At 47.8% G+C, this 18,619-nt stretch overlaps 1 protein-coding gene across 1 annotated transcript in view; it reads left to right on the top strand.

Moving 5' to 3' along the window:
* Positions 1-18,619, top strand: part of LOC137426654 (1-phosphatidylinositol 4,5-bisphosphate phosphodiesterase gamma-1-like) — a 170,900-nt gene that overhangs the window by 132,173 nt on the left and 20,108 nt on the right. The window contains exon 28 of the mRNA XM_078779175.1: positions 801-1,016. Coding sequence (XP_078635301.1) covers positions 801-1,016 — 216 coding nt within the window. The remainder of the gene's footprint in view (positions 1-800; positions 1,017-18,619) is intronic.

Genomic DNA, 18,619 nt, shown 5'->3' with positions numbered 1-18,619 from the left:
ATACCCGGGAAGTTAAGTTGTGGGGGGGGGGGGGGGGGGGGGAGAGGGGTGCATGTAAACCCTACTCAGCCCACGGACTACTTCACATCAGCGGACAATGCTCGCTATCTCGGAGTGTGGTTGCTATATTGGCAGCAGGTTCTGTAACAAACAAATTGACCAGGTGGTTCAAATAGGTCATCTGAAAGGCATTCCTCAGTTATGAAGAGCAACACGCACACACACACACACACACACACACACACACACACACACACAGACACAGACACAGACACAGACACAGACACAGACACAGACACAGACACACACACACACAAACACACACACACTGATACACACACACACACACACACACACACACACACACACACACACACACACACACACACACACAAACACACACACACTGATACACACACACACAGACCAGGCACACACACACACACACACACACACACACACACCAAACACACACAGACACACACACACAGACACAGAGACACACACACACACAGACACACACACACAGACAGACACACAGACACACACACACACACACACACACACACACACACACACACACACACACACACACACACACACACACACAAAGTATAAAGCATAATTGTGTAAAGGAAGGTCTTTGTGTGTTTTAATATAGAGAGGGGAAACTGCTTTATGGATTTTCTTGGCATATGACCTAACTTGGTTTAATTGAGTTGCATTATTTTGTCTGTTGGCTAACTTGTCTTGATCTTTACAGTTATCATGATAATAATTACAGTGTCCTCTGATCTCAGCTCCTAAGCTCACCTGTCGTGAGATGTCCTCGCTGCCTGAAACCAAGGTGGATCGTTGGCTACGTCGTCCCAATGCTCGGCTGTTCCTCCATCAGAACCAGCGAAACGTGACACGTATTTACCCGAAGGGTCAACGCATAGACTCCTCCAACTATGACCCTCTGCCTGCTTGGGCCTGTGGAGCACAGCTGGTCGCACTTAACTTCCAGACATCAGGTTTGTTAACGACGCTGCTTTCATCCAAAGTGGAAAACCAAGTGTTTATTGTTGTCACTTTGAACGTGTAGATGCAAGATGTAAATGTTATTTGTTATTTACAAAATTTAAATACTTAATTGTTAATTACAAGTTTAAAATACCTATTTTTTATTGCAAGAATTTAAATACTTATTACTTGGCAATTTTTTTTTTTTTTGACAAGTATGTTGGTCACTTCGGTGTGTGTGTGTGTCTGTGTGTGTGTTTGTGTGTGTGTCTGTGTGTGTGTGTCTGTGTGTGTGTGTTTGTGTGTGTCGTTGGTTGTTATCTCCATTTGCGGGTTTCAGGAGGTGGAACGGAGTCCTCCCAGGACCCAAAGTATCCACCTCCTCTTCGGTAAGGGATCACAGTTCATGGACCAAGATGTTCAAATTTTAAAGTTTTGTTCCAAGGAATCTTTTCAGGATCGTCACCGAACCCCGGATTGCATCCAGTTGTAGATCCTTTGTGGTAATATCCCTGGGAATGGTTTTTAAAAATCTCAGTGAGGTTCTTCTTCATCATTCATGTTGCTCCAATTATCACTGCTACAATTTTGATGCTCTTCAGCTTCCAAGATCTCTTAACCTCATTTTGGAGGTCCTGGTATTTGGTCATTTTCTTGATTTCTGTGTTGTTTAGGCCAAAGTCGCTGGGTACTGATATCTCAATCATCAATGCTGTATTTCCCTTTTTGTTCCTGAGTACAATGTCCGGACGCAATGCTTTGTTTTCTATGTTCACACTCGATGGGATCATCAGGTCGTATGTGAGCATGACGTCCTCATTTTCAATGATTGCCCTTGGTTCGTGTTTCCATGAGTTCTCTGGTTCTGGGATGTTAAAATATTTTGCAGATATGACAATGAATCACTTTGTATACTTTGTTGTGCCGTTGTGTGTAAAGTTGTTCTGATAATAGTTTTTTGCATCCCGAGAGCAGGTGACTAGTACTTCCTGTTTGTCTTGCAGAATCTACACTTGTCCGTCTGGCTCAGTCTCGCCATATTTTTTAATCCATTAGTGTCGTGTCCTTGATCTTGGACATTTATTATGATTCGTTCACCGTCCCAGTTGAGCTGACCTCTTATTAGCCATTCCAATGATCCTTCTTTGTCTATCCCTGCTCTGTCCAATTATTTTTACGGCGTAACTCATAGGGCAAAGTCGTCTAGAACAGTGTTTGTCTGTCCGTATGTATGTATGTCCCCTCAAACGTATACCAATCAGAGCTGAGGATCTAGTCACATGACAGGGTGATGTGATTACGTCTGATGTCATTACGTCGTACAACAGCCGACTCCACACTCCGCCATTTTGATCCCTTTGCCGTTCAGGCCGAACATATCGTCGAACCTGTCATATATCACAATCGCCATGCTCTACCTTAACGTTTTTCATTCAGTGTGAAACACAAACAAACCGATTGTTAAAATAACCATCAAATAGCGAAAGCATAGATGTTACGGGTCTTCTAACGACACAGTACGTATAGGCCTTAGGCTTCATGCCTTCATGCCTCACCTTCAGGCCGCTTCACACAAATTATCCCAGGTTTCTTATTACAGTGTGTTGTTTTCGTAATAATCATAATAATAATAATAATAATAACAATGATAATAGCATTAATACTAATATTAATAATATAGTACATTTTGTTGTTGTTGCAAAGTTTCTAGATTGAAGCGGTGTATGATTCATGAATCAATGATAAGCGGTGTACAGTACAAATAACGCAGAAGTGAGGAATTAGCCTCGGTTTTTTTTTTTTTGTAATATCATTTTCGTAATAACGTTAATAATTAATATTATAGTAAATCTAATCGCAACACTAATTCCTTCGTAGTGACTGCAAAGTTACTGGAGGTTAAAATATATCTTCTATATATTAAAGTAGCTGCAGTTTTGTGTCCGTCCGTCACGCTGTCATTACGTCTATGATGTCATTACGTCTATGATGTCATCACGGCATATGATCTCATTACGGCGTATGATGGCTGGCTCCACCGACCGACATCTTAATTTATATGCCATACAGGCCGAACATGTTGTCGAAGTGGTCGAACATGTTGTCGAAGTGGTCGAACATGTTGTCAAAGCGGTCAAACCTGTTGTCGAAGCGGTCAAACCTGTCATGTGTTTTTACACATGGACAGCTGTACATTGCAGCAAGTAGAGTACTATGGTTACGCCGCTGTTAGACTTTCGGTCATGTTTGTATTTTCCTGCTCTTTTGTCATTCTCCAAGTTGTTGGTGCATATTTCTTGACACTTCTCTTTCTACATTTATTTTGTCTTTTTTGCAATTGATGAGCCTCATAGGCATAGTATGACTTCTCTATTTGGGGGGGAGGGGGAGCAAGGGCATAATATTAATAAAGTGTAGCTAGGTCTGACTTCTAAAATTCCCATTTGTTAGTGTAGTTACAGTGTACGTGAAATCACAAATACAGTTTACGTTCATTATTGTTACTCACGTTTAAATACGGGATGTTTTTATCCTAATCATAAATTACTGAAAAAAATTAAGGTGGGGGCATTGCCTCTCCCCTCCCCTCCCTAGCTCCCCCTTCAAATCTCGCTGGTGATGGGCCTGTATTTGTTTCCGTTTCACCCTCCTGTGCGGCATCTTCCATATTCGCACCTGTTTTTGGAAATTCTTTGCAAGGTGTAATGAATGGAGTCGACACCTTTTGATCAATTTAAAGGCTTTATTACACTTGAATCAAAGCAGAGTCTATCAAAAAACACACACAAATACAAACATGAGTATTGTAGTGAAATTATACTGAAGGTGAACCCGGGAGTGCTCGCTTATCCCACGAAAGGGGCGTCTATAAGACCCGGGACAACCGCGGCGCAAAGACACTCCAGCGACACTTACTGTGACATATAGACCTGTAGTTTGAATGGTATGTACGCACCTATATGCTGGACTTGCTTGCTTTGCCTATCGATATCGGTCATTTCCCATGTAATACTCCGATTCTGATGTCTATTGCATGAATGTATTTTACAGGATGTTACCACAGATCTAAATGATATTAAACCTACCCAAGGTACAAGTCGTGTCAGTGGTTTATTTTCACGACATTTAATATCATTCAGATCTACGAAATGGCTGAACCCAAGATGATCATGGTACCGATCCTCGACGCTGACGCACAAGCCGCGGAGTCGGGGTCGGAGTTCACCCACTGGCTCAAAACGCTGGAGAATTATTTTGCAGCGTATGAAACAGAGCCCACCGCCGCGGCTAAGCTGTCCGTGTTACAGTCAAAAGTCCATCACCGCGTTTACCGGTGCATTGCTCGATTTGAGACGTACACTACAGCTCTGGCCGAGCTAAAGCGAATATACATAAAGAAACGGAGCGCCGTGTACGGCCGGCACCAGCTCTCTCAGCGGCGACAACAACCATCAGAATCAATCGATCGCTACGCTCAGGAGCTGCGACACCTCCTTGCGGACAGCGCTCAGGAGGTACGGACACACGAGCAAGTCCAGGATGACCTTCTCCGAGATTCTTTCATCTCTGGAATCAGCTCTGGAGCCTTGAGGCTCCGACTCCTGGAGACCGCGGAGCTGACGTTCACGGAGGCACTACGGCTGGCTCACGTCTTTACGGATGCCCGTGAACAATCTACCGCTTATGGCCACCCACGAGTCATGGCGGGGACTTCTCAACTCGCGCGACCGGAGAGGGTTACCGCCGAGGATATGGGGGAGGACTCGACCACGGCCGAGTCTCTGGGTGCTCCTGAAGCGGATTCGGCTTCCGGCCTGACTGCCGCTACCGCTGCCCGGCCACGGCCAGACGGTACGCGAAGTGTTATTTCTGTGGCAATCGGCAGCACCCTCGATTAGAATGCCCGGCTCGGGAGGCAATATGCCATCTGTGCTCCACCAAGGGCCATTTTGCGAAGGTCTGCAAGAAGTCCGCGCGAGGTACGCGAGCCCGCGCGGCCTTGAATGGGCTAATCGCTGAGCCAACGGACTGCGCACCGAGCGGAGCGCCCCGCCCGGCCTTGATGAGAGTATCCCCTCCTCGTGGGCCCCTGGCTGCACGCTCGACCTTGGTGGGGGACATCGGGCCGTCTAAACAACTGGCGCGACCACGACCGGCCGCGGAGCGATCGGCCTTGGCTGGCGTCCGGACGCCCACCTCAAACAAGCAACGAGGTACTGCTTTGCCAACTCCTCTGGATTCGCAGCGAACGCTGCACGGGACTCGAGCGCCATCTGGCGGCGGCTTTTACGAATTACACGCTACCGCACCAGCTCATGGAACGGTGGATGGCAGTGATCCTCTACGCGTGACTCGAGCGCCCTCTGACGGCGGCTCTTACGAATTACATGCACTTGCTCCAGCACAGCCAACTATGCGCTTGTCACGAGGGTCCTCCACGGGCTGCCCGAACGACCGGCAAACTGCAGCCGGCGTGGGAACGTCCTCTGACAGTGGTTTTTACGATTTACATGCTCCTGCTCCAGCGCGGCCAACTATGCCCTTGACACGGGGGTCCTCCCCGGGCTGCCCGAACGACCGGAAAACTGCAGCCGGTGTGGGATCCACTCGCGAGGTGCGATCTTCTCGCCCGGACGGCACAATACCTGCCGGGTCTTCCGGCCTTGCGCAGGCCATCATTCCGCTCACGGTCGAGGGCGTTTTTGCGCGAGCCTTAATCGACACGGGGTCTACGGATAGTTTTATCGATCAACGACTAGTGCATCAACATGGGTGGCCGGTTCTCGGGACTACACGATGGATCTTCATGGCCTCCCAAGGACTTTGGCTGAGCACAAAAGGGGCATGTCGATTGAAACTTGTGATAAAGGGACGCACGTTCCCAGACGTGTATCTCATGGTATTACCTGCGTTATGTGCCGACGTTCTGTTAGGACACGATTTCCTTAAGCGACATGGACGTTTGGAAATGGACTTCGGTGGGCCGGACACGCTTGCTGTGTGCGCCCTCACTCAGATGGACGTGGAGCCTCTCTCGCTGTTCCCCAACCTGACCACTGATTGTACCCCTGCAGCCGTAAAATCGCGGCGCTACTCTCGCGCAGACGCGCAATTCATTGCGGAAGAAACGGCCCAGCTCTTAAAGGACGGTATTATAGAACCCAGTAGGTCGCCGTGGCGGGCCCAAGTCTTAGTGGTGCGAAGTGAGGCCCATCGCCGGCGCATGGTAATCGACTACTCACAGACGATTAATCGTTTTACACAGCTGGATGCCTACCCCTTACCGGGGATGGATGCACTGGTACGCCAGGTGGCCCTGTACTCCGTTTACAGCACTCGATCTGCGTAGTGCGTATCATCAGGTCCCCATCTCTAGGGCTGATCGCGTCTATACAGCCTTTGAATCGGGTCAACGGTTGTACCAGTTCACTCGACTCCCTTTTGGGGTAACTAAAGGGGTCCCTTGTTTTCAGAGGGCTATGGATGACCTCGTTACGAAGGAGAGCTTGACCGATGTCTTTGTCTATCTGGACAATCTTACGGTTTGTGGGTATGACCAGGGGCATCACGACGCTAATCTGAAGCGCTTCCTCGAGGTCGCGCAGAAATATCGCCTAACCATGAATGAGGCTAAGTGTCGTTACTCTCTACGCACGGTAGATCTTCTGGGGTACACCGTGACCCATGGCTCTGTCTCTCCGGATAAGGAGCGTCTGCGACCTTTGCTCAATATGGCTCCGCCTTGCGATCGGACTTCGCTGAAACGCGCTCTTGGGCTGTTCGCCCACTATTCAAAGTGGGTGCAAAATTTCTCCACGAAGCTCCGCCCCCTCGTGGCCTGCGACACGTTCCCCATGGGCCCGGCCGCTATGGCGGCCTTCGAGGGCCTTAAAGCCGACATCGCTGGCGCCGCTGTAGTGACAATTGACGAGAGTGCATCTTTCGTCTTGGAAAGTGATGCCTCGGATCATGCGATAGCGGCGACTCTCTCCCAAGGGGGACGCCCTGTGGCTTTCTTTTCGCGGACTCTCACCTCCGCTGAGCGGAGGCATTCGTCTGTCGAAAAGGAAGCGTACGCGATCGTCGAATCGATTCGGCGATGGCGGCCGTACCTGCTCGGGCGGTGTTTCCAAATCGTCACGGACCAACAAAGCGTTGCATTCATGTACGACACCTTACATGCTCAACGCATTAAGAATGAGAAAATCACTCGCTGGCGTATCGAACTCGCCGACTTCTGCTACACCATCAAATACCGCCCGGGGAAGGATAACCTGGTCGCCGACGCCTTATCGAGGCCGGCCACTTGCGCGGGGGTTGTAACTTTGGAGGGATTGCGCGCTTTGCACGGCACTATGTGTCATCCCGGGGTAGCGCGTTTCGCGCATTTTGTGCGCAGTGGTAATCTGCCGTACTCGATTGAGGACATCCGCCGGATCTGCCGTGATTGCACTATCTGTGCGGAGCTCAAACCGCGTTTTTACAACCCTCCTATGGGGACGCTGGTTAGGGCTACTAGACCGTGGGAGCGATTGGCGATGGACTTCAAAGGGCCGCTGCCGGTGTCGAGTAACTCTCGTTAACTGCTCACTATCGTTGATGAGTATTCGCGATTCCCCTTTGCTTATACGTGCGGGGATATGTCGGCTGCCACGGTTATACGGTGCCTGCAGAATTTGTTTTCTATGTTTGGGTATCCGGCCTACGTGCATACCGATCGGGGTGCGGTGTTCCTGTCTCAGGAGGTGAGGGGCTACTTGCTCCAAAATAATGTCGCTTCGAGCTACACCACCCCGTACCAGCCCCAGGCGAATGGGCAGATCGAACGCTTTAATGGGATTATATGGAGGGCCGTCATGCTAAGCCTCAGGACCCTCGGCCGGGGCCTCGATAAATGGGCGTGGTCGCTACCTGCGGCTCTAAACTCGATCCGGGCTCTCCTATGTACAGCCACCAACCAGACTCCTCACGAAAGACTGTTCCACCACCCTAGAAGCTCGGGTAGTATCCAATCTTTACCCAGCTGGCTCGCTGAACCGGGGCCGGCCTATCTCAAACGAGCGGTTCGCGCTAGCAAGTACGACCCCCTTGTTGATAAGGTGCGGGTACTCCAGGCTAATCCCGAGCATGCTCATGTGATAACGGCAGACGGACGCGAGTCTACTGTCTCAGTACGCCATCTCGCCCCTTGTGGGGTCGACGACAGGGATATCGACGAACCAATCTACGAGTCTATGGACTCTACTGAAGCTTCCTCTATGGAACTACTGCTGTCACTTCCGTCGTCGCCTACTCCCTTGCCTGATGGCTCTGGGGTGCCCCCTCCGACACCCACCTCCGGCAGCTATTCCGACGCGGGGGACTCCGGGCTTGGGGACGCCGTACCCGGTAGTCTCCGGACACGAACTGGCAGGGTAGTTCGCCGCCCCGACCGCTACGGGTGGACCGACTGACGTGGATTGACGTACCCCATTCGATTATTGCTGACGCTTGCTTGCGACCTGCCTAGCGGCAGTATAGTTTTAACGGCGGGGAGAATGTAGTGAAATTATACTGAAGGTGAACCCGGGAGTGCTCGCTTATCCCACTAAAGGGGCGTCTATAAGACCCGGGACAACCGCGGCGCAAAGACACTCCAGCGACACTTACTGTGACATATAGACCTGTAGTTTGAATGGTATGTACGCACCTATATGCTGGACTTGCTTGCTTTGCCTATCGATATCGGTCATTTCCCATGTAATACGCCGATTCTGATGTCTATTGTATGAATGTATTTTACAGGATGTTACCACAGATCTCAATGATATTAAACCCACCCAAGGTACAAGTCGTGTCAGTGGTTGATTTTCACGACAAGTATATTGTTACGAATTTCGTGGAGCAATATGTAGAGCAGAGTAGATCTGAGTAGGTAACATGCTTCGACTGTCGCGATAGGGAATCTACCTGTAATAAGTCATGTGTGTCTAGGCGTTTGTCGGGTTAAAATGTATGATTGTGAATCTACCAGGAGATTCGTGTGTTAGTTAGAGTAGGGAATAATCAGTAAAGCCCTTGGATGTCTCATCTGGTGGTCAAACCTTTGTCCATTATGGCACTGCAGACCACATAAACACTAGTTAGGACCTTTAGTACAACACTAAATGACGCCTTCCCCCCTGACATGACTTAGGTAGAAATCAGACTAGAACATCGCCACAATTGGCCGCCACCATTTACACCTCCGAGAGGCCTACCCACCTCGCATAGCACGTGCTGTGACCAAGGAGCAGGAGCGAGAGTGGGAGTGACGCAGTGGGCGTGGCCTGAGCAAGCCGGCGAGCCGGGGGAGGCTCTGATTGGCTGAGGAGTGCGCCAATGCTGACGTCATCGGCCGGAGATATTACCGAGGGCAGGACGCCATTTTCGGCAGTTGAGATGAGACAGTAGTTGAGTTCAGCACGAGTTGAGTGAGCACCGGACGCCTTTGCTGGCAGTTGGATCGAGAGTTCGTGTGCGCATTTTGAGCAAGAGTTGAGTTGAGAGAGGCAGTCTGGAGAGTTGAGTTGAGTAAGGAGTTCAGTTGAGCAGGAGATGAGATCAGAGCCCTGACCTGAGTTGAGCAGGAGGAGTGAGGGAGTTGAGTGACATTCCTGGCGCAGTCCAGAGGAGATGGATTCGTGGTTGAGAGTTGGCAGTTCGCGGGAGTGCACGTCGTTTGATCAGAGCAGTTGCTTTTGGCAGTGGTTCGGGAGACGCAGGAAAAGTGACTCGCTATTGCAGCTCTTTTTCGTCTTGCGCAGCCCGAGTTGGGCTGAGGTGCAGCCCGAGTGGAGCTCGCTGTCCTGCGGTGGGACCTCTCGGTGCTTCGGAGCTTGGTACACGGACCTCGTGTGCAGCGGCGAGGGCGTTGGCTCGGGGCGTGCGAGGCGGACGGAGGATTCCTCCACGCCGGAGTTTGGAGCCGCGTTGGATGGACAAGACACGAGACCAGATAAGACCGAGCTCCGCGTACAGTGTACACGACGAGACATTTTATTTTCGTATTCATCTCTCCTCCTCGTCTCGGCTTGTGCCCCGCCCCCTGTATCTCGTTTTTCTTCCGCCTCTGCCCCTTATTTCTCAAATCCACGTTCTCGCTTGGAGACTTTTCCCGGATTGTTTTTCATGGTTTTCATGGTTCTGTTTGGATATTGTTGGAATATGTTTAAACCGCAGCCGTGATGCTGACGCCGCCCCCCCCCCCCCCCCCAGAATTTCCATGTTTTAAACGTTTCCCAGTGTGTACCCTGGTCAGAATAGGTACACCGTATCCCTGCGTGTCGTAAGAGACGATTAAGAGGGTTGGCGTCAGGAAGGGCATCCGGCCATAAAAACATTGCCTCAAAAAGAGAACCATGACAATTACAAGTACATATGGGCAGGGTGCAGCCCGAAGTGGAGATCGGTTTCTGAGGTTTGGGACATGGAATGTAGGGACAATGACAGGGAGATCAGGAGAAGTGGTGGAAGTATTGGTCAGAAGAAGAGTGGACATATGATGTGTGCAAGAGACGAGATGGAAGGGAAGTGGTGTGAGAATGGTGAAGGGTAGGCAGGGACAGAAATACAAGTTTGTGTGGCAAGGGTGCCCGGAGGGCGTGAATGGTGTTGGTGTCCTGTTTTCGGAGGAGTTTGTAGACAGTGTGGTGAGTGTGACTAGAGTGAGTGATAGGTTGATGATGGTGAAAATGATGATTGGAAAGCTCTTGGTGAACGTCATCTCGGGATATGCTCCGCAGGTTGGTCGAAGCGATGAAGAGAAGGACAAGTTCTGGTGTGCGATAGAGAAGCTGATGGAAAACGTGAAAGATGAGGAAGTTGTTGTGGTGGGAGGAGACCTGAATGGACATGTGGGAAGGAGTATGGATGGTTTTGAGTGCTTTCATGGGGGTTATGGATATGGTGTGAGAAATGGAGAAGGTGAAAGGATTTTGGAGTTTGCTGATGGAGCTGATTTGTTGATTTGTAATACTCGGTTCCAGAAAGAGGATAATAAGCTTGTTACATACACATCAGGTGGGTCGACGACAACGGTTGACTACCTGATGGTGCGTAAGCGAGATAGGGGGCACCTCCGGGACACAAAGGTGATCCCGGGGGAGGAGGCTGTTTCACAGCACCACTTGGTTGTCTGCGACATAAGGGTGAAAGGTGCGAGGAGAGCTCGGCGGGTGAAGTACCAACCAAGAATGAAGGTGTGGAGGTTGAAAGAGGTGACAGTAAGGGAGGCATTAAAAGAGAGGCTGAGTAGGGTAGAGGATGATGTGGTTGAGCTTGAAAGTGGTTGGATGTCAATGAAAGCTCGTCTGTTGGGAGCCTTTGGTGAGGTATGTGGATGGACAAAAGGACCACCGAGGCACTTGGAAACATGGTTGTGGGATTTTGAAGTTGGAAAGAGGATTGACGAGAAGAGGAAGAAGTTCAAGGAGTGGCAGAAGGCGAAGGGTACGGGAGCAGAAACAGCAGAGCATGAAAGTTATAAGGCAGCCAGGAAGGCTGCAAAGAAAGAGGTAGCAAAGGCGCAGGAGGCATGTAGGAAAATGTTCGGAGAACGCTTGGATTCGGAAGAGGGTCAGAAAGCAGTATTCAGGATTGCAAAGCACATAGCGAAAGAGAGGTGTGATGTGATGGGGGTGAGTTGCTTGAAGGATGAAGTGGGACAAATCGTTGTCGACCCAGATGGAATTAAAGGAAGATGGAAATGATATATGGAAATGCTGTTGAATACAGAGAATGAATGGGATGGCAACATAGAGAGTAACCCAGTTTTAGGACCGGCAGAGAAGATAACTGAGAAGGAAGTTGAGGAAGCGATAAAAGCAATGAAGAGTGGAAAAGCGGGAGGGCCGACGGGAGTTGTGGGAGATATGTTGAAGGCAGCAGGAAGTTGGGGTGTGAAGAGAATGACAGAGATCTGTAATCTGGTGGTGAAAGAAGGCCGCATTCCAGTGGATTGGGAACTGAGTACCCTCATCCCTCTATACAAGGGGAAAGGTGACCCTCTGGAGTGTGGCTCGTACCGAGCGATAAAGTTATTGGAGCATGGAATGAAGGTATTGGAAAGGGTGTTGGAGAGGAGGATAAGGAAGAAAGTGAAGATTGACGAAATGCAGTTTGGATTAATGCCAGGAAGAGGAATGACAGATGCGCTTTTCATTGTGAGGCAGTTGCAGGAGAAGTTCATGGATAAGAGGAAGAAGTTGTTTTTTGGGTTTGTTGATCTGGAGAAAACATTCGATAGGGTTCCACGCAAAGTATTGACATGGGCATTGAGGAAGTTAGGAGTGGAGGAATGGTTGATCAGAGTAGTGATGGCAATGTACAAAAGAGCGTGCACAGCTGTAAGGATGAAGGACGGGAACAGTGGTGAGTTTGAGGTGAAGGTGGGAGTGCATCAGGGGTCGGTACTAAGTCCACTACTATTTGTAGCTGTGATGGAGGTGCTGGCTCAGAACGTAAAGGGGGGTTTACCGTGGGAGTTGTTGTATGCAGATGATCTGGTGTTGATTGCGGAAAGTATGGATGGACTGAAGGAAAAGATGAACAAGTGGAAGGAATGTATGGAGACAAAAGGTCTGAAGGTGAATATCGGAAAGACGAAGGTGATGGCAAGTGGTAAAGCATGTGGTGAGGTGGAAAGAACTGGGAAGTGGCCGTGTGCTGTGTGCAGGAAGGGTGTCGGGGTGAACTCCATTCAATGTACAATGTGCGCTGAGTGGGTTCATCAAAAATGTAGTGGTCTGAGAGGGTCATTTACCAGTGTGGCAGCTACATTCAAATGTAAGGTGTGCACAGAGGGAGCTGCAGATGGAGGAAATGTTGAGTTGGATCTTGGAGACGGCGTGAAGCTGGAAGGTGTGAAAACATTTTGCTACCTCGGAGACATGCTCAATGGAGAAGGTGGATCAGACTCGGCAATGGTTGCTCGAGTGAGATGTGCATGGAAGAAGTTTCGGGAACTGAGTGGCGTGCTGATGAGGAGGAGAGTGTCGCTGAAGCTGAAGGGAAAGGTGTATGCTGCATGTGTGAGAAGTGTTATGATTTATGGGAGCGAGACATGGGTAATGAACGTAGAGCAGCAACTATGGCTGGAAAGGGTGGAAATGCGAATGGTTCGATGGATGTGCGGAGTATCGTTGAGAGAGGAAGACAAATGATGAATTGCGAAAGATGATGGGAATATTGCCTGTGATTGATGCTGTGAAGAGGAACAGGTTGAGATGGTTTGGTCATGTGTTGAGGAAGGATGAAAGTGACTGGTTGAGAAGAGTGATGGAAGTTAATGTAGAAGGAAGTAGAGGATGGGGAAGACCGAGAAAGACTTGGCTAAAGATGGTGGAAGAAGAAATGCGGGCAAGGGGGCTAACAAGAAGAGATGCAGAAAATAGGGCAAAATGGAGAAGATCGTCATGGGGACCGCAAGGCTAACCCCGCTCTAGCAGGGAAAATGGCCTTAAAATGCATGTTGTTGTTGTTGTATTCATCTCCCTCGTCTCGTGTTTGGAAATCTGTTGTGTGTGGGATCCCAATTTAGCTACCTTATTTTATTATCGGCATGCATTTTCCTGTCCTGCTTTTTTCATTTGAATAAACCCTTGTATTATTTTGCATCCCCCATTCAAACGTGTGCCGCTTGAGTTAATTTCCTCTCACAGGACCAGAGCTATGCCGGCGTGCTGCAGTTAAGTGCTTTCGCCGCAGCCTCCATTTCCCTTCTTCCTCCCACGCGGCCATAGCCGAATCCGTGTTTGGATAGTTGCCTCCGAATAAGACCGTTTAGGCTATCCGCAACTCTGATGTTAATTGGAGTTGCGTGACAATATCATTGCAATCCGATTACAATAAATACGTAAGGTTATACATTCGATATATATGTCTCTGAAGAACCCCTTGCCAACTAAGAATCACCATTCTGCTTCAGCTCAAAGCATCCAAGGTCTTCTCATTCACCCGCACGGGCAGGACATAAATAGCCTCGAGCCCAACACGGATGATGCCAAAAGTCCATCTTCTTCTTCATAATCACCACAATCTACCCCACTGGAAAAATGAAGCTCCTAGATTACTATATAAAAACCACCTTTAGAGGCCATTTTTCCCCGCAAAGCGGGGGTTGGCCTTTTTCGGGAACCGGGGTTGTTGTTGTTTTTTGGTCCCCTTTTTGAAGCAATGTTTTACGGCTGGATGCCCTTCCTGACGCCAACCCTTTTTGTCGCCTTTTTATGACAAACAGGGAATTACCAGTGAACTGGTACTCAATTAGCCGACCTCGGAAGGATGACAGGCTGAGTCAACCCCCCTGGCGTTAATTCAGCGATCAGACCGGGATTCGAACCCAGGATCCTAGGATCCTAAGCCGGCACCCTAGCCGCTAGCCCAACACCAGGGTTTGTATTACTATATGCAACTCTAAATTCAAACCTAAATAATAGAATCCAATAAATGACAATCTATAAGCAGCATCTAGACGATTACTATTGCAATTCTGATTACAAAGTCAACATCTGATTCTGATTACAAATTCAAACGATTTGGAGCTCTGCACGATCGACCACTGCACGTCCGATAGCCCACATGCTCAGATGTACTTTCTTCCTTTTTCTGTGGCATCTCCTCAATCGTCAGGAGATGATTCGGAGAGGCAGGCGAAGCGGTCACTATCTCCGGCACTATCTCTGGCAAACTCTCTCGAGGTTCAGCAATCCTCTCCGGAATCCCTTTAGGCGACATTACCTGCCACTCGGGCTTGCATATCCTATCCACAACCTCCCCTTGCAGAGCTAGATTATGGTCCGACACTGTAGTCTCTCGTCCATCAGCCATACGAACATGTGCATACTCCGAATTGGCTTTGAGAAGCTCTACCTCATCCAGTAGCAGTTCGTATTTGCTTTGGCGCATCACCCGACGCAACAGTACAGGCCCCGGTTCAGGTTCGGCTTTGAGGTTCAGATAACCATGTCAGCAATTAATTTCCACTGGTACTTCGACGCTGATAAGTGAACAAGCGTTCGTGCTGCATCACATTAGTGGCCGTGCACAGCAAAGACCGAATCGAATGCCAGGCGTCTGGCAGCACAGTTTCCCACTGGCCGACCATCAGATCACGTGATTTGAGCCGCATAGAAACCGTGCCAGATAATGCCATTATACTGCTCCACCAATCCATTGCCCTGGGGATTATAGCTGGTAGTTCTGCTGGAAGCTCTATCATGTTCCTGAAGGAATTGCTTAATTTCTCGAGACATGAACGCAGTCCCACGATCCGAATGAATGTATGATGGCGAACCAAACATCGCAAACAACTCCGAGAGACACTTAATCACTGTAGCCGAGGACAAATCGCCACATGGGAAAGCAAACGGAAAACGTGAATACTCGTCTATGATGGTGAGCATATAGCGCTTTGAAGTGACCGTCAGCAACGGACCTTTGAAATCAATGTTCAATCTTTCCCATGGTTGAGTCGCCTTGATCAAAACTCCTCTGGGCGGTTTGTGGAATTTTGCTTTGAGCTGCTCACAAACTGGGCAGGAACATACTCGTTTTACACCCTCAATGGAATAAGGAAGATTTTGACACCGCACAAAATGAGCCAGACAAGTGATTCCCAGATGACAAAGCGAATCGTGTAGCTCCCTCAATCCCCCGGATCCCACAGCAGCACAGAAGCACGAGAAAATGCATCCGCAGCTACATTGTCAAAGCTAAAATCAGCCAGTTCAATGCGCCACCTAGTGATCTTTTCATTCTTTGTTTTCTGAGTATGGTGACCGTCAAACATGAAAGCCCCTGACCGCTGGTCCGTTATCAGACGAAAATGTTTGCCGAGAAGAAAATGTTTCCACTTACGCAAGGCCTCAACAATAGCATAAGTGCATGGCTCAGATAGTGGGTACACTTTACTATGCTTGCATGAATTCCCCCAGAAAATAAAAATGAGGTGCCTAGATACAAAACTAATTGTCAGATGTGAAGGCAGACACCTTGGTGGACCTGTAGAAAGCAGCAATACAAATGATTTTAATTATGATTTTTATAATATGAATATAAGCACGTCAAAAAATGGCCTTTATAATAAAAAGAAATGTTACATTTGTGCTCTTTAAAATGTTTTTCTCATTGCATGTGTTGTTCCTGTTGATTATTAGCGCTGAGGAAGCGCCTCTAGCGAATGACTTCCAGCCAGTGTAACGCGAATTCCTGTCACAGGAATTTTGAGATCATATAAGTGTGACGTGGCAGTTCCTGATTGGTTCGTGTTGGGGAACCCCTTCTCGCTGCCGACGTGACGTAAATTCGCGCACGCGCACTGGTGAAGCGCGAGATTCGGCCCAAGGTTCTTATTATTATTATTATTATTTTTGTATACAAGATCGAGGCTCGAACCATGATCGAGGCTCGAAATTCCATGCCCGAACCTCAGCGCAATCCAAGAGGATTCACTTGTTTTCAATGTCGTTACTCTTAAAATAAAACTGGATGTCACTACTATGTGTTGATCATGTTTTGTGTTCAACAGTCAAGTTTCCAATGCGTTGTAGGTCCGCCAGAAAAACAAGATTCGCACATAACGCTTGGTGTCCGTTGCAACAGAGAAAATGGGGGAGCCAAGGCTGATATTTTCCTTAAATTTCCGTCCCAAATATGGCCTTATTTATTGAAAATAAGTGGGAAAACAAGAAGAGAAAAAGAGGAGGTCAATGTTGTGATCGGAAAATAAAAAATCTGGACAAATAAAATTCTTCGCAATTTTCGTATCAGCCCCGTCACGTGCGTATCACTCTCTCCTCATCCGAACGATAGATCGCCGTCTTCGGAAAATCATGCTTGTTTACCAAGTTTCCTGCTCGGTGAAAACAAAGCATATGGAGTGGCCTGCCATGTCCCCGGATATGAATCCGATAGAGAACTTGTGGGCAGAATTAACGCGTCAAATCGACCACTTGGACCAGCAGCCGACCTCTGTGCGTGAATTGCAGCAGGCTATTGTCACTGCATGGCAAGCGATTCCTGTCCAAACCTTGGCAAATCTCGTGAACAGCATGCCTCAACGTGTACGTGCTCCCTGAATGCTCGTGGAGGTTACACGAAGTACTGAACTGTAATTTTACTGTCCGTTATCGCAGTCGTAATTTAACTTTTGTTTTTGTTAAAAAAATTTTTGGCTAATGTGCAAAATAAAGAGATACTTCTGGAAAACGTACAGAAGTTTAACACAGTACTGTCCATGAATTGAGTTCGATATCAGTTTACATCACTTTCAAGGATCAATTTATTTGTTTTGAAATGTCAAATGTGTTTTTTGTTTCTTTTAAAGGTCACATTAACAAACCTAGAATAATTTCAACATAATTCCAATGAACTTTTGGTTCTCAGACATCTTGAAAAGTAAGTTCACCCCCACAAAAAAAATATTCCATATTAAATGCCAAGTCTGTAATTAAAATTTTGGTTTAAAATGTCAAAGGGAAAAGTCATAGTGATTAAAAATAGCCCTAATTAGGCTCGCTACAGCACGTCAAGCTCAAGATACCCCTTTTCTTTTAGTTTGTCTACGAAGAAGTCGGATCAACGAATTACTTTGAAACTCGAAATGATGATTCATGATGTCATTGCTCAAAAACGAATGGAGCCCTTTTTAAATTTCCATCCAGGTGGTGAGATAAATAGCCAATTAACTTAAAATGTAATCAATGTTTGTGTATCCATCACATATTGGGAGATTCCGTCACCGATGTTTCCCTTATTTAAGCTTTTTTCCCGTCATCGATGTTTCCTATTATTTAATTTTAACCTTTTAATCCTCTTGATTTAAGCTCTTAATTTAATTTGATCTTATTCATTGTTCAAATCAATCTGTTAATTTAATTTTAACCTCTTTATGTATTTAATGCCCTATTGTTGTGAACAACTAGGAAAGAAAGGGGAGAGGGGAGGACCCAGTGTGAGGAGTAAGGGCAGAGGGGAAAAATTCCTTTTCATCTGAAACTTTATATGTCTGATCTATGACCTGATGTGAAGGAAGAATTAAATTTATGATGTGCATAACTCATGCCATGATACTATTTGACATAATAGGGTGCATGGATGATACGGGTATCCACGCCATGATAGCGGTGGGCCCTAATGGTAGCGTGTTCAGTTAATGGTGGCATATTTGTTCAGAATGAGCACGTGAGGCCACACTCTACCCAGTGCCATTCTAGTTTACGTGTTATTTATTATCATTAACCAATTGGATTATCTTACATTTCTGGGTCACACAATTTGTTACACATTTGGTGAACAGGGGAACACATTTGTTCAGTTTTTTAAAAAATTCAACACAAAACATAGACATAGCAGAAAACTTGGCAAGAAAAATAAAAACAAGGGAGAAGGTAGACGGGTCGTAAATGAAAGGTCTGACTGATTTGGGGACCTGCAAGGTAGACGGGTCGTAAATGAAAGGTCTGACTGATTTGGGGACCTGCAAGGTAGACTGGTAGTAAATGAAAGGTCTGACTGATTTGGGGACCTGCAAGGTAGACGGGTAGTAAATGAAAGGTCTGACTGACTTGGGGATCTGCAAGGTAGATGGGTAGTA

The sequence above is a fragment of the Myxine glutinosa genome, chromosome 5, assembly GCF_964187855.1.
Source record: "Myxine glutinosa chromosome 5, kmMyxGlut1.1, whole genome shotgun sequence".
Classification (NCBI taxonomy): Eukaryota; Metazoa; Chordata; class Myxini; order Myxiniformes; family Myxinidae; genus Myxine; species Myxine glutinosa.
Note: the sequence above shows the minus strand (reverse complement) of the source record. Positions and strands in the feature narration are given on the sequence as shown.